At 37.4% G+C, this 16,993-nt stretch overlaps 1 protein-coding gene across 8 annotated transcripts in view; it reads right to left on the reverse strand.

Annotated features, from left to right (window-relative positions):
• The window catches only part of LRRC7 (leucine rich repeat containing 7), a 574,473-nt gene that overhangs the window by 415,225 nt on the left and 142,255 nt on the right, over window positions 1-16,993 (reverse strand). For 3 of the 8 annotated variants that reach the window (XR_014053759.1, XM_081490662.1, XM_081490664.1), the window contains exon 3: window positions 9,481-9,557. The exons of the other annotated variants lie outside the window; for them this stretch is intronic. Coding sequence is in view for 2 of the 3 variants with exons in the window: in XM_081490662.1 (XP_081346788.1) it covers window position 9,481 (1 nt within the window). In the remaining variant the exon portion in view is untranslated. The remainder of the gene's footprint in view (window positions 1-9,480; window positions 9,558-16,993) is intronic. 8 annotated transcript variants of the gene reach the window in all.

Genomic DNA, 16,993 nt, shown 5'->3' on the forward strand with positions numbered 1-16,993 from the left:
TAGGTTTATATATTGGAAAAATATCTCTGGAAATTTATATAAGAAATTGATAATAGCAGCTACCTTCCTCTAAAGAGGGAGATTGGTTGACTGTGTACAGAGTTGAAAAATACTTCTTCTTCAATTCATATCATTTGGAAGTTTTCATTTTTGAACTATTTAACTTATTACCAATTAACATTGACAATGATAATAATATTTGGCATAAGAATGTTCATGAACTTAGTGCCACAAAACTCTATACTTAAGAAGGGTGGCAAGAATACACAGAAGAACTGTACAAAAAAGACCTTCATGACCCAGATAATCACGGTGGTGTGATCACTCATCTACAGCCAGACATCCTGGAATGGGAAGTCAAGTGGGCCTTAGGAAGCATCACTATGAACAAAGCTAGTGGAGGTGATGGAATTCCAGTTGAGCTATTTCAGATCCTGAAAGATGATGATGTGAAGTGCTGCACTCAATATGCCAGCAAATTTGGAAAACGCAGCAGTGGACACAGGACTGGAAAAGGTCAGTTGTCATGCCAATCCCAAAGAAAGGCAATGCCAAAGAATGCTCAAACTACTGCACAATTGCACTCATCTCACACGCTAGTAAAGTGATGCTTAAAATTCTCCAAAACAGGCTTCAGCGATATGTGAACTGTGAACTTCCAGACATTCAAGCTGGTTTTAGAAAAGGCAGAGAAACCAGAGATCAAATTGCCAACATCCGCTGGATCATCGAAAAAGCAAGAGAGTTCCAGAAAAACATCTTTATTGACTATGCCAAAGCATCCACTGTGTGGATCACAATAAACTGTGGAAAATTCTGAAAGAGATGGGAATACCAGACCACCTGACCTGCCTACTGAGAAACTTGTATGCAGGTCAGGAAGCAACAGTTAGAACTGGACATGGAACAACAGACTGGTTTCAAATAGGAAAAGGAGTACGTCAAGGCTGTATATTGTCACCCTGCTTTTTTAACTTATATGCAGAGTACATCATGAGACACACTGGGCTGGATGAAGCACAAGCTAGAATCAAAATTGCCAGGAGAAATATCAATAACCTCAGATATGCAGATGACGCCACCCTTATGGCAGAAAGTGAAGAGGAACTAAAGAGCCTCTTGATGAAAGTGAGAGAGGAGAGTGAAAAAGTTGGCTTAAAGCTCAACATTCAGAAAACTAAGATCATGGCATCCGGTCCCATCACTTCATGGGAAATAGATAGGGAAACAGTGGAAACAGTGGCTGACTTTATTTTTCTGGGCTCCAAAATCACTGCAGATGGTGATTGCAGCCATGAAATTAAAAGACACTTACTCCTTGGAAGGAAAGTTATCGCCAGTCTAGACAGCATATTAAAAAGCAGAGATATTACTTTGGCAACAAAGGTCCATCTAGTCAAGGCTATAGTTTTTCCAGTGGTCATATATGTATGTGAGAGTTGGACCATAAAGAAAGCTGAGCACCGAAGAACTGATGCTTTTGAACTGTGGTGTTGGAGAAGACTCTTGAGAGTCCCTTGGATTGCAAGGAGATCCAACCAGTCCATCCTAAAAGAGATCCATACTAGGTGTTCACTGGAAGGACTGATGTTGAAGCTGAAACTCCAATTCTTTGGCCACTTGATGCGAAGAACTGACTCATTGGAAAAAACCCTGATGCTGGGAAAGAATGAGGGCAGGAAGAGAAGGGGATGACAGAGGATGAGATGGTTGGATGGCATTCCCAACTCAGTGGACATGGGTTTAGGTGGACTCTGGGAGTTGGTGATGGACAGGGAGGCCTGGCGTGCTGTGGTTCATGGGGTCACAAGGAGTCAGACACGACTGAGCGACTGAACTGAACTAAAATGTCAAATTTTATTTTATGTATATTTTACCATAATAAAGTGACTTTTAATTATATATACATATACATATATATATGTATCTGACTATATGTGTGTCCGAATCTTTGCACCCCCATGGACTGTAGCTTGCCAGGCTCCTCCGTCCATGGATTTTCCAGGCAATAATACTGGAGTGGATTGCCATTCCCTTCTCCAGAGGAGAAGATTCTCCAGAAGAGAATCTTTCTGACTCAGGAACCAAACCTGGGTTTCCTGCATTGCAGGCAGATTCTCTACCATCTGAGCCACCAGGAAAGTCCCCTAGGATGGCTACTAATAAAAACAACCCACAAGATAGTGAGTGTTGACTAGGATGCGGAAAACTCATTTGCTTGTGGCTTGTTCACCATTGGTGGGAATATAAAATTTTGCAACCACTACAGAAAACAGTATGGCAATTCCTCAAAAAACTAAAAAGAAAATTATCATACGATCCAGGAATTCTACTTCTGGATACGTACCCAAAAGAGTTGAAAGCAGAGGTTTGAAGAGATATTTGTATAGCCATGTTTATAGCAGCATTATTCACAATAGGCAAAAGGAGGAAGCAACCCAGGTATCTATCCATAGATGAATGATAAAACAATAAGGGATATATACTTAAAATGGAATATTATTCCATGTGAAAGAAAAGGAATTCTGACACATGCTGCAACAGGGATGAGCGTAGAAGATATTATGCTAAGTGAAATAAGTTGGTAGCACAAGGACAAATACTCTATTATTCACCTATATGAGATCCCTCGAGTAGCAAAATTCATAGAGACGGAAAGCAGAATGGTGGCTTCCAGGGTCTAGGGGGAAGGAGACTGAGGAGTTATTTTTTAATGGGTACAGTTTCAGTATTATTGGGTTGGCCAAAAAGTTCATTTTGGTTTTTCCTATGGACTTTCCAGTTTTTCCTACAGACCAGAACAAACTTTTTGGCCAACCCAGTAAAAACCCAACTGTATCAGCAATTATATAAATGTAAATGGCCTAAATACTCCTAGTAAGTATCAGTATTATCAGACTAGATTTTTTTAATGGTTACTATATGATGCTTCCAAGAAATCATATATGTAGGAACACAAGTTTAGAAGTAGAAGGATGCAAAAAGAAATACCATGCAAATATTAACTAAAAGAAAAACGGCAGTGTTTGTACTAAAGATAGAAAGTAGATTTTTAAAACAAGAATAATCAATAGAGATAAAAAAGGACATTTCACAATGATAAAGTGGTCAACCCATAAAGAATGTAAATGCTAACTGTGGTTTTATCAACTGAGTGGTTTTTGAAGCAACTTTTACTTTCTTTATCATATACTCACATTGTTTGAAGTTTTCACAATGACCATGGATTATTTAGATAACCTGAAATATAACAATAAAGCTACTTTTATGTGGACAAAGACAAGAATAAAAACAATACAAAGATTTAAGTGTATTTGTTTTCTAAATTAAAAGTTAGAAAAATGTCTTGGTTATTAGGCTCTAATGACAACTATAATAACAAAGAATATAGTGACAGGACATAAAATGTAGCACTAATGAGAATCAGGTAGAAAAATCTCCCACAAAAGTGTTACTAATCCCCTTTTCCTTAGTCTTATTTGTTTATTTAAGGATTTAAAGATAGTCAAATAATTCTGAGTGTATTTTTTGCAAGAAGAGGATAATGGTACTTTAAAAAGAATGTGGAGATAATCCAGAGGGAGAAGAACACCGATTCATTTGCGCATTCAATAATTACTTATAAGTAATTATAATTAAGTAGGTACTCTGTGCCAGGTACTAGTTGAAATTATTACTTATGAGGCTATGGGCTTCCTTGGGGGCTCAGATGATAAAGAATCTGACAGCAATGCAGGAGACCTGGGTTCAATTCCTGGGTCGGGAAGATTCCCTAGAGAAGGGAATGGCAACCCACTCCAGTATTCTTGCCTGGAGAATTCCATGGGCAGAGGAGCCTGGTGGGCTTCAGCCTATTGGGTTGCACAGAGTCAGACATGATTGAGCAACTAACACTTTCCTTCATAGGTCTCTACCTCCAGTTCTTGATATAGGGCTCCTGAAATCCCTTATAAATTTCTAAGTGGTAAGAGCACAGGAAACATCTCTTATTCTAATATTTGGTCTTTGAATCTGGTTCCTGACACCCTACTTCTAAATCTCTTGGGAGTTTCCTGAGTGATAGGAATGTCTTTTGTTCTAGTGAAGTGACTTTGAGTGAGCTCCTAGATGGCTCCTGAGTTGGGGCTGGTCCCCAGAAAGACCATGATTAGAAGCCTGGAATTTTCAGCCCCATCTCCCATTCTCTAGAAAAGGGAGAGGGGCTAAAAATGGTGTTAATACGTGATCATACCTACATGAGGATGCTTCCATAAAATCCCAATAGTGTGGGGTTCAGAGTGCTTCCAGATGGTGAATGCATCCATCCACTTGGAGAGTAATACACTATAACTCCAGAGAGACAGAAGCTCCTGCTCTCAGAACCTTCCCAGACCATGCTATATGCATCTTTTCACCTGGAGGTTCATCTGTATGCTTTATCATACCCTTTTAAAAACTGGTTCATATAAATGTTTCCCTGAGTTCTGTAAGCTATTCTAGCAAACAACTGAATCCAAAGGGAGTACATCTTGGGATCTGCCAATTTGTAGCTTAGTCAGACAGAAAGTGTGAAAGTGAAAGTCGCTCAGTTGTGTCCAACTCTTTGCGACCCCATGGACTATTTGGTCCATGGAATTCTCCAGGCCAGAATACTGGACTAGGTAGCCTTTTGTCAGACAGAAGTTGTAGATAACTTCTAGGACCTACTACTTGCAGTTGTCACCTAAAGTGTGCGTGTCAGGGGGCAGTCTTTGAGAGTGAGTCCTTAACCTGTGGGATCTGAGAGTATCTTCAGGTAAATGGTGTCACAGTTGACTTAAATTATGACACCCAGATGGTATCACATAAAATTGCTTGCTGTGGGAAAAAAATCCTCATACATTGGTGTCAGAAGTGTTGCGACTGTGATAGTAGTAGGAGAACTGCAGGAGGACTGGTTTTTCCCAACCCAGAGGGAAATAGAATATTTGTCAGCCTATTGTGGAAAATCGTCTATGAGGTTACTAAATGAAATAATAATAAGTTATTTATATTTGATAGAATTACCCAGTAATAAAGATTCCCTTAGCCAAACTATGTTAAATTGAGTTAGCTCTTCAAATTATGGGATGTTTTAAGGGAAGATTCCCTGGAGGAGGGCATGGCAACCCACTCCAGTATTCTTGCCTGGAAAATCCCATGGACAGAGGAGTCTAGCAGGCTGCAATCCATAGGGTCGGACACGCCTGAAGCGACTTAGCACTCATGCATGCAAGGTATCTTTAACTGAATTATATTCTGAGATTAAGTAAATCTGAGTGAATAAAATAAAACTACCTAGAGATAAATCTTAAAAACATAATACTATTATTGGGATTGACACAGGGAGGTGATAAGGTAGAGAACAAAGGCTTTATTATATTGGAAATGATTTGTAAATCCATCTGACTGTTGAAGTTGGATTATCTCCATTAGAGCTCCCAATAACTGACTAATAGTGATATCTAAAAGCTTTTTCTCCCTAGGTTGTCTTCTTCTGAACACTTTTCAGCACCACTTAAGTGCAGTTAACCTTTTTGACTCTCTCTGCTTCTTTGGTTCCTTTAAAACAAAACAAAAACATCTGAAATCAGTTTTTCTCTTATTTTTGACTAGAGCTCAGTTTTTGTTGCCAATTCTTCTTCCTCTATGCAGAATTTTGACAACTTAATATTGATGATCCTAGGAACTCTACTGGAGCAATGTTTCCTTTTCACTCTGTATGTTTTCTGCCTGCCTGGTCAAATTCTGGTGGCTTCAATTCATACAAATCCCAAAGAAAGGCAATGCCAAAGAATGCTCAAACTACCTCACAGTTGAACTCATCTCACATGCTAGTAAAGTAATGCTCAAATTTCTCCAAGCCAGGCTTCAACAGTATGTGAACCGTGAACTTGCAGATGTTCAAGCTAGATTTAGAAAAGGCAGTGGAACCAGAGATCAAATTGTCAACATACATTGGATTATTGAAAAAGCAAAAGAGTTCCAGAAAAATATCTACTTCTGCTTTATTGACTATGCCAAAGCCTTTGACTGTGTGGACCACAACACACTGTGTAAAATTCTTCAAGAGATGGGAATACCAGACCACCTGACCTGCCTCCTGAGAAATCTGTATGCAGGTCAGGAAGCAACAATTAGAACTGTACAAGGGACAACAGACTGGTTCCAAATAGGGAAAGGAGTACGTCAAGGCTGTATATTGTCACCCTGCTTATTTAACTTATATGCAGAGTACATCATGAGAAACGCTGGGCTAGATGAAGCACAAGCTGGAATCAAGATTGCCAGGAGAAATATCAATAACCTCAGATATGCAGAAGACATCACCCTTATGGCAGAAAGCAAAGAAGAACTAAAGAGCCTCTTGATGAAAGTGAAAGACGAGAATGAAAAAGTTGGCTTAAACTCAACATTCAGAAAACTAAGACCATGGCATCTGGACCCACCACTTCATGGCAAATAGATGGGGAAACAGTGGAAACAGTGACAGACTTTATCTTTTTGGGCTCCAAAATCACTGTAGATGGTGATTGCAGCCATGAAATTAAAAGACGCTTGCTCCTTGGAAGAAAAGTTATGACCACCCTAGACAGCATATTAAAAAGCAGAGACATTACTTTGCCAACAAAGGTCCATCTCGTCAAAGCTATGGTTTTTCCAGTAGTCATGTGTGGATGTGAGAGTTGAACTATAAAGAAAGCCAAGCGCTGAAGAATTGATGCTTTTGAACTGTGGTGCTGGAGAATTCTTGAGAGTCCCTTGGACTGCAAGGAGATCCAACCAGTCCATCCTAAAGGAAATCAGTCTTTAATATTCATTGGAAGGATTGATGCTGAAGCTGAAACTCCAATACTTTGGCCACCTGATGTGAGGAGCTGACTCATTTGAAAAGACCCTGATGCCGGGAAAGATTGAAGACGGGCGGAGAAGGGAAAGACAGAAGATGAGATGGTTGGATGGCACCACGGACTCAATGGACAGGGGTTTGAGTAAACTCCAGAAGTTGTTGATGCACAGGGAGGCCTGGCATGTTGCAGTCCATGGGGTCGCAAAGTGTCGGACACGACTGAGCAACTGAACTGAACTGAGGAACTGTACTGGTGCAATGTTTCCTTTTCACTCTGTATGTTTTCTGCCTGGTTAAATTCTGGTGGGTTCAACCAGTATCCCTACTCAGTTAAATCAAGTCAATGTCTTCTAGTTCTAGAGCTCTAGTTCTGCATTTCCACCAACCCTGTGATATTCCTATTTTACTATGCTAGAGGCACATGAATTTCACATTAAAATTAAAGTTACCTTAAAGAGGATTTTAACCTCCTTTACTAAAAGTAAACTGTGCTTCTTTTTAAAAATATATTTATTTTTCTGGCTGTGTCAGGTCTTAGTTGGGGCCCGTGCGATTTTCATTGCAGCACAAGGACTCTAGTTGTGGCTTGCGACCTTAGTTTCTCCATGACATGTGGGATCTTAGTTCCCAATCAAGGATGGAACCTGAGTGCCCTTTACTGCAAGGTGGATTCTTAACCACTGGACCACCAAAAAAGTCTCTGCTCTTTTTTTAATGGTCCAGATCTTATATAATGGGTTTACTCTTCCTCCAAACCAGGTTCCTATAGAATCCGCTGAAAAAGATATTTCTTTCATCAAAATCCTCCTACTGCAGCCACATAGTTTGGCTCCTAAGTTTCCCCCCCTGGGTTATTCCAATCATCAGTTTCTTTGTGTACAGACTCTCTCTCAACAGTATAGCAGATGTTTTTTCCTTTGTAAGTTCCTGAATATCTTCAAAGTTATGGTCTTCTTCATTTCTTTCTGAGTTAAATTTGTAAATACACTATTACAAGTGTATTTCTAAACATATTTTCACAATGTTCTCTCCTTTAGTACCAAGATAGCATAACTGAACTATTTAAAAAAGGACCTGAAAAAAAAAAATAAATGTGTATATATATAACTGAATCACTTTGCTGAAATGAACAGAATATCATAAATCAACTATGCTTATTTTTAAAAATTTTAAAATTTTGAAGGTTCTTTCCTTTCTACCACTTTATAGTGTAAGCTTGTATCACTGTATGAAAATCCATGATAAAAAGTCTAAATTTATAAACCCAATACATTAAGGACTAATAATTTACATTATAATGATGTTTTTCATTTCTACTGAGTCACTGCATAGCATTTTTCTTTTCAAAATAAATGGCTCAAATTGTATAAATATTTGATAACGTTTAAACATAAGGTGTTTATCATCCATGATTTGCCATTTATAAAGCCTTAAAATAGATTGAAAGAGAAGAAACTTCTGTTGGTTTATATAATTATTTAGGAATCTTTATTGTTAAGAAATTAAGACACAATTTTAAACATTTTTTATAATTATAAAAATTTCTACTATGGCATTTAAATATAAGAATATTTATGGACAATTTCTGAAATATTTTCGTTGTGAATACCGCTATCATTTCTTATATATGTATCTTTGCAAATATATTTTAATCACCATTAAAAAGTATCTGTTGAATTAAGAACTTTATTAATTTTATCTTAAAGTATATGTATATTATGTTGTGTTGTTTTTCAGTCACTAAGTCATGTCTGATTCTTTGTGATCCCATGAACTACAGCACGCCAGGTTTCTTTGTACTTCACTATCTCCCATATGTATATGTATGTATGTAAAGGTATTTAAGTGATATATGTGTAATTTTAGCATATAAAATCAATTCCTACTTGCAATCTTCGTTCCTTAATCCATATCAGTGAAAGAGTTGATGTAAATACTTTCTAAAATCCTTTTAGCTTTAACATTTTCTGACTCTACTACAATCTTCAAGATACATTTGAGGAGAAAGAATCAACTCTCTCCGCTTTAATTTGGAACAATGAGACTTTCAAAGATTCTTCTTGCCATTGAAATAATCTTATTTACTCCTTCCTACATTGCTTGTCTTTATCATTGAACCTCCTATTTCATTTCTTGCACATGTCACTGAGTTCTAATAAGTGGAAAGCTCCTGCTCTGTGCCTGGATTTTATTTGATATAACCTTGAATTTTTAAAATGTAACCTTCAGAACTGAATGTAATTCCACTCTAGTTCTTAAAAGCATGATTATAATATAATTTCTGTTAATGATTAAGAGAGGAATTCACACATTTATATAGTGGTTAAGTATGTCATAAGGCAAAGGTAGCTCTTATTCTTTACAAAGGAATAGATTGTTGAATTAGGGTGCTGAAAATAAGACCTGAGAGAGAATACAACAAGATCATATCATTATTATTGACAGAAAATTAGTTTCCTGAAATCCATAGTTGTAATTTTTCTTCCTAGCTATTTTTGTGATGTCATATACTTAACAAAAATAATACTAAGTATAAATTTAAAATTATGACTATTTGATCATTATAGAGTAAAATTCCCAAAATACTACTTAATTCTATATACTTAATCATAGTAAAATAACATAGTATCTACTTGCTAGTTATTCCTGTCTCTGCAGACTTCTAGGTTGTGACCACTTTGACTTGCATTTTTTTTCATGTAGCGGGCTCCTTTAAAAAAAAAGAAAATGTAAAAAATTTTGATTAACTCTTCTTATAAATTGACAAATGCATCTAAATAAACATAAAAAGCAAGACTGGGTTGTGAAGAGCGTAATCAGATGCTTTTCTAATTGTCAGGTTACACATCCTATTAGTATATATACACAGACACTACCACTTTATATGCTGTGACTATCTAAATTCAGTGGGGAACAAAATGATGATACTATTCTTCAATATCCCCCTTTAAAGTAACACTTCAGTAGCTTCAAGGAAAATTCTTTACATAAGCATGTTACTCCTTGCCTGTTTTACATCTAGTAAGTAAATAATAAATCTCTTATTGAAATTAGGACAGTAAAGGATATTCTAGGAAACACTAACTACAGTGAAAATACATAAACAGCAGTCAAAATGTTGGAGATTATATTTATTTAATTGATGCAATTCTTTCTGTCTATAAAATGTACAATCATATAATAAAGTTTAGCAAACCACGTATTTAGGCTGAAGTAATTTCCTGAAACTCCAATACTTTGGGCACCTCATGCGAAGGGTTGACTCATTGGAAAAGACCCTAATGCTGGGTAGGATTGGGGGCGGGAGGAGAAGGGGACGACAGAGGATGAGATGGTTGGATGGCATCACCGACTCGATGGACATGGGTTTGGGTAGACTCCGGGAGTTGGTGATGGACAGAGAGGCCTGGCGTGCTGCAATTCATGGGGTCGCAAAGAGTCGGACACAACTGAGTGACTGAACTGAACTGAACTGAATTTTCTGATTATAAAGGCATTATTAAAATAAAATAGAAATTAACAAATTCTGTAGTTATAATTATTGTTAATAATTTTACCTTTTAACTTTTATATGAAAATTAAAAGTGATTTACATACCACCATTATAGTGTTACATTATGAAATCCTTACAGTCTGCAATATATTATCCTGAATTTTATAGAAACACAAATATACAGTCTGATTAAATACTATTTAATACAGTCTAGGCCTACATATTTGAAAAATTGAATCATCTATTTTAACTTTTTTATCTGTAAAATGGCCATAGTAACTAAACTTTTGTTGTTTAGTTGCTAAATTGTGTTCAACTCTTTTGCAACCCCATGAACTATAGCCCACCAATCTCTTCTGTCCATGGGATATCCTAGGCAAGAATACCGGAGTGAGTTAACATTTCCTTCTCCAGGGGATCTTTCCAAACCAGGAATTGAACCTGTGTCTCCTGCTTGGCAGGCGGATTCTTTACTGAGCCGCCTGGGAGCCTCAATAATTAACCTTATTGTAGTGAAAGTCGCTCAGTTGTATCCAACTCTTTGCGACCCCACGGATGAGCCTGCCAGGCTCCTCTGTCCATGGAATTCTCCAGGCAAGAATACTAGTGTGGGTAGCAATTCCCTTCTCCAGGGGATGTTCCCAATCCAGGGATCAAACCCAGGTCTCCCACATTGCAGGAGGATTCTTTACCGTCTGAGCCACCAGGGAAGCCCTTGACTAACCTTAAGTGTTCCTTAAAGCTTTTTTTTTAATTGTATAAATTCTTAATAGTTAAGCACTCTCCTTAGGAGAAATGTACTTGTTATTATTTTCTTTTATTATAGCAAGTAAAATTATAAGCTCAAAATTTACTATTCAAGTATCCAAGAAAGTGATATATACTTAAAAATAAATCTATTATATTCTTATTTTCTGTTATCTTGTTGCTACTTGTTGAAGACAAAAATTGCTGCTCCACTTTCAGGCAGATTCATCATTCACTATAATGAGAGAAATATATGTTTTCTTAACATATTTATATATAGAACAATAAATTTTTATTATTATAACTATATTATAGTATTATACAAACGATACTATACTATAGTACAATATACATACTATTATAGCAATTATAATATTATAATTATACTATTATATATTAATATAATATGGTTGGACCAAAAGAAGGTTGTGTGCTAAAGAATTGACGTTTTCCAACTGTGGTGCTGGAGAAGATTCTTGAGAGTTCCTTGGACTGCAAGGAGATCAAACTAGTCAATCGTAAAGGAAATCAACTCTCAATATTCACTGGAAGGACTGACACTGAAGTTGAAGCTCCAATACTTTGGCTACCTGATGCATAGAGCTGACTCATTGGAAAAGGTCTTGATACTGGGAAAGATAGAGGGCAGGAAGAGAATGGCACAACAGAGGATGAGATAATTGGATGGCATCACTGACTCAATGGACATGAGTTTGAGCAATCTCTGGGAAATAGTGAAGGACAGGGAAACATGGTGTTCTGCAGTCCATGGGGGTTACAAAGAGTCGGACACGACTTAGCAACTGAACAACAACAATATATAGTTATGTTGGGCTTCCTTGGTGGCTCAGTGGTAAAGAATCTGCCTGCCACTACCGGAGATGGGCATTCATTCCCTGGGTCAGGAAGAGCCTCTGGAGAAGGAAATGGCAACCCACTCCAGTATTCCTACCTGGGAAATCCCATGGACAAAGGAGTCTGGTGGGCTACAGGCCATGAGAGCTCAAGGGTCAGACATGACTTAGTGACTAAAGAACAACAACAAGAAGATAGACTTGCTTTTGTTCTCTGCAAATCACTGGAACTGGGTCCTGCCATAGCTGGTGTAAATACACACTTTTCAGAAAAGGTTTTAGGATATTAGGAAGATACATACTGTTAAATACAATACTTTAATTTTGCAAGAGACCTAGTATTCTTGGTTACAAGTAAGATCACATTTTTTTTTTTTGAGTAACATCACATTTTTTGGGGTAGCATCATGTTTTTAAGGCCAATGTTGAAGTGCAAGAAAAAGAACCTTTGATGATGCTAGAGACCAGCATACCAGTCTTAATGATTTCTTTTTGACAAATTTAAGATCTTAAAAAATAAATTTTCTAGTTTTTTTTTTTTTTTTTTTCAGTGCTATCACTGTCCTGGTTGGTCCAGAGTACCCTTAGTTAAGTGCCTGAGCCTCGGGGTTAAAGTGATTTTAAAAGACTTAGTGGGTTATATGTGGAAATATTGTTTGAAAGCTTTTTGAAAAGTTCCTTGCTTTGGGCTAACCTCCTTTTGTGTATTCCTGGCTTCCAGGTTTTAGTTAACATTCTTGAAATATAACCTCACTCAGTGCCTTAATTGTATTTAAATGATGAGACCAAGAGAAGAAAAAAAAAACAAACATTCATTGTGTGCATTAGGTGGATGCTAATTATCACTTGCCTGTGCTCATTTCATAGTCCTTTCCTTCCTGCACTTTGGGTACTTTTTCAACTGCCTGAGCTGCATCCAGCTGCCTCTTTTTCCTGCTACTCAAAAGTAGAAAGTACACATAAAAAGTCCTTAAGTTACAAGTTCTTACTTAAAATATAGTCTCCTGGGGATAAGACCTTGTTCAGTTATGCGTCTAATCAGTGTTTATCACCCTGTAGACACTGCAATATTTAACAAGTGTGGGTAGGGTACTTAAGCTGTGACTGAACAATAAATAGGCCAGACCTGGATGCCAAGCACTACAACTTCCAGCTTCACATTTCAATTATACTTAAATGAGACTGCTAATGAAAGTGTTTAAATGTTCATTAAAATTAACCTTTCAAATTCAGAGTGCCAGTGGGCACTCCTGATAACACTAAAGTTTGAGATTTAGGTTTCCAACCACTACTGCATAAATGAAACATTCAGGCGGGTTGAAATGTCAAGAATGCTTTGAAATAAACATTAAATTGACTAAGAACTTTAACTCTACCTCAAGGTTCATGTTCTCTTAGTTCTTTGTGATGTGGTTACTAATAGTCATCATTTAATGCAATAATGTTCTTAAATCTAATGAAGAACAGGCGGCATATCAAATAAATTCAATAATTGTAACCCAAGGAAGAATTATGGTAGAGAATATTGAAGGAAAGTTACATGGCTCAAAATAGCCTGGAGTTAAAACTCCCTGTCCAGGTCTTCCCCACCATTCTATGCAAAACAAAGAACTCTTTCACTGGAAGGAAAAAAAAAAGGACATTAAGGTTGATTACGCCCAGCTTCTAGCTGGGCCAGCCTCTGGCCATCTCCAGAATTCCTTGCCCCAGCCATTTAAGAGATAACTACTCCGAACAACCTTGGAGAAGAACAGGCAGCCTTAAGACGGTAGTTTTCCACATATATGCGTATATATACTTACTCTTTCCTTGGGTTAGTGCAGCAGCTCACTAATCTGACTGCTGCCCCTTCTCACTTTTCGCCTCATTAAAAGTGATCTGTTCCTGTAAAGTGCTGGTCTCATTCTTTTTCTGAATCTCACCTTCTCTAACTCCCTTACCCTACAAATGTTGTATGTTTAGTTGAATTATAAGCTTGAGAGACACTTTAAATAGCCATAGTCCATTCAGTATTTGGGGAAGAATTTCACCACAGCTGTCCTTAGCAAGTGAGAATCGACTGCATTTTAAACGTCACCAATATTTTCAGAAAATTCATTAAGATGTGTTGTTACATTTGGCAGGTTTCAACCTATGAGAATTAAGAGTAAGGGGTTCTCCAGAAAGCACGAGGCTGTACACTCAACACTAGATTTGTGAGATTTAGGTGGGGCAAAGGATGTCTTAGCAGTAGCACTGCAAATCACTTGAATTTAAAGGCAAAGCTTTGAAGTCCAGGTATGAAGCCTTTTCAGAAACTAGAAGGCAATCCAGAATTCTTTATGCAAGAGTAAAGCCTGTGTGGGTTCTGGGATAAATTATGAATAAACTCCTACATGAGCTTATTGTTGAAGGGCAACGACCCAAAACATGTAAATATAATCTAAGATGTGATAGGACAGAAGAGTGCATATTGTACTGGGGAGCCTGGAGGAAGGGCACTCAGCACAGTCTAGGGGTTCATGGAACTTCTGATGCAGTGATTAGTCAGTGCCTTGGATGTCCCCAAGCATTTTATATACTTTATTAAATTTTAATTGAAGATCAGTCAATAAACCCAAGATTTCTTAAGTTTCTTCCATGCATATGTTTTACCTTTAAGGCCAGTAAAAAAGACAGAAAAAGATGGCAGAGTCTCATGAATCACTATAAGGTGTTCATTCATTGTTCCTTTTTCATTCACTCCCCTCTCTAAATCCTTTCAACTCTACAGGGATGGGGAGGAGTACACATTTATAGAACTGCTCTATTCGGGTAGTGGGGCCAAGAGAAGGAAGCCCCGTGGCTTTACACAAGATTCTGGGCTAGATGGTGCCATCCTTTCTGCCTCTTTCTGCTTTAAGTCTCTCATCTTGACTTTTTTTTTTTTAGAACATATTCTCTCAACCATTATCTTAAGAAGTGAAACTTAAAGTCTTGCTTCATACATCCACATACATATTTGCACGTATCAATAATTTTTCTTTATTTTATCACAGATAGTAATTCATACACTACAACATTTTTGAAGCATTTCTTTTTTTTTGATGTTTTAAGTTTTTATTAATACAGTTGGATTAACATCTACCATATTTGTTAATGTTTTCAGTTTGTTACCCTTGTTTTTTTTGTCCCTATTTTTGTCTTCCACTGCTTTTCATCCCTATTTTTGTCTTCCTTTGGTTTTCTTCCATTTGTGGTTGTATGTGATTACTTTATATGACTTGATTTTCTCTCCTTTTTTTAGCATCTCCGTTAAACTAAATTTTTTACTTTTTTAAATTAATTTATTTTTTAATTGAAGGATAATTGCTTAACAGAGTTTTGTTGTTTTCTGAACCATTTCTAAAACAAAAGTGAGGTCATAAAACCAAGACAGACCCATGGAAAGTAAATCTTTCCATAAAAAAACTCTCTTTCATAAAGATTACTTTGTTAATTTTATAATGATTCTGTTAGGTATATATTATTATTCTCTTTTCATAAATGAAAAAAACTGACTTCAGAATCAGTTCATTATTGTAGCTGTTCATTCATTCACTGAACAAGTGATGAGCTTCTACTTGCCAGGCTTTATGGTACCAGAGACACATCTTGCCATCAAAGACCCCACAATCTAGTGGAAAAAAAGTTGCATGTTCATCACACCATTTTAATTTCCTGAATAGCAAGAAGACTGGATTTCTCTTCCTCCTACCTCGTACTATAGCAGTACTGGGGCCATATCATTGAGTTTTGGCCAGTGGGGGGTAAAAGTGCCTGTGTGTGTGCTAAGTCGCTTCAGTCGTGTCTGACCCTTTGCAACCCTATGGATGGCAGCCCCCCAGGCTCCTCTGTTCATAAGATTCTCCAGGCAAGTATACTGGAGTGGGTTGCCATGCCCTCCTCCAGGGGATTTTCCTGACCCAGGGATCAAACCCACATCTCTTATGTCTCCTGCTTTGACAACTGGGTTTTTTACCACTAGTGACACTGAGTAAAAGTAATAGAAGCCATTTCTTGGCCTGGTCCTGGAAAGAATCTTCTCATTTGATCTTTTGGTCCTCTCCTGGATGGGCTGCACAAGCTCAGTCAACATAGCTATTATACAAGGGAGCAGTGCTTCTTAATTTGCATTTAACTGTGATATAAGGAATAAATAAATTTTCATTGTGTGAAACTTGATATTTGGGCTTTAATTTGTTACCATAGATAGCCTATGTTTTCTTTCTTGTCTAATACAAAATTTCATGGGGGGAGACAGTCATTAAACAATTGAATACCAAAAACAAAATTGTGTGGAAGGAAATAAAATGAGTACTTTGAACTGGAATAACAAAGGAAACCTTTTGTGATAGATTGGATAATGGTTCAGAAATATTCCCATCCCAATCGCCATGTTTCCAAGGGTACCACTGATGTTGGGTTTGGCTCTGTGACTTGTTTTGGCCAACAAAAGAGGACGAAATAATAATGGACCAGTTCCCTGGTAGCTCAGCTGGTAAAGAATCTGCCTGCAATGCAGAGACACCAGTTTGATTCCTGGGTCAGGAAGATCCCCTGGAGAAGAGATAGGCTACCCACTCCAGTATTCTTGGGCTTCTTTGGTGGCTCAGCTGGTGAAGAATCCACCTGCAATGTGGGAGACCTGGGTTTGATCCCTGGGTTGGGAAGACACCCTGGAGAAGGGAAAGGTTACCCACTCCAGTATTCTGGCCTGGAGAATTACACGGATTGTATAGTCCATGGGGTCACAAAAGAGTCAGACATAACTGAGTGATAGTCCCCACTCTGGGTCCAGGTCTTAAAAATCCTTGTGTGTTTCTCTTCATACTGTTATACCTGTATCATGGGTAAAGGTTATGAAATGAACATGTACAGATTAGCCTACTGGTCCTAGGAAAAAAAATGAGAGATAAATGAAGCAGATACCTTCAAGTAATAGCTTCATCACTGATTTCTTGGACTCTTAACTTTAGCTACCTCCAATATTATAATATAATCTAGAGATAATTTCCTAAAACATTTCATCATATATGTTTTACTCAGGGACAC

This window comes from Giraffa tippelskirchi, chromosome 5 (assembly GCF_054371585.1).
Source record: "Giraffa tippelskirchi isolate mGirTip1 chromosome 5, T2T-mGirTip1v1.2.pri, whole genome shotgun sequence".
Classification (NCBI taxonomy): domain Eukaryota; kingdom Metazoa; phylum Chordata; class Mammalia; order Artiodactyla; family Giraffidae; genus Giraffa; species Giraffa tippelskirchi.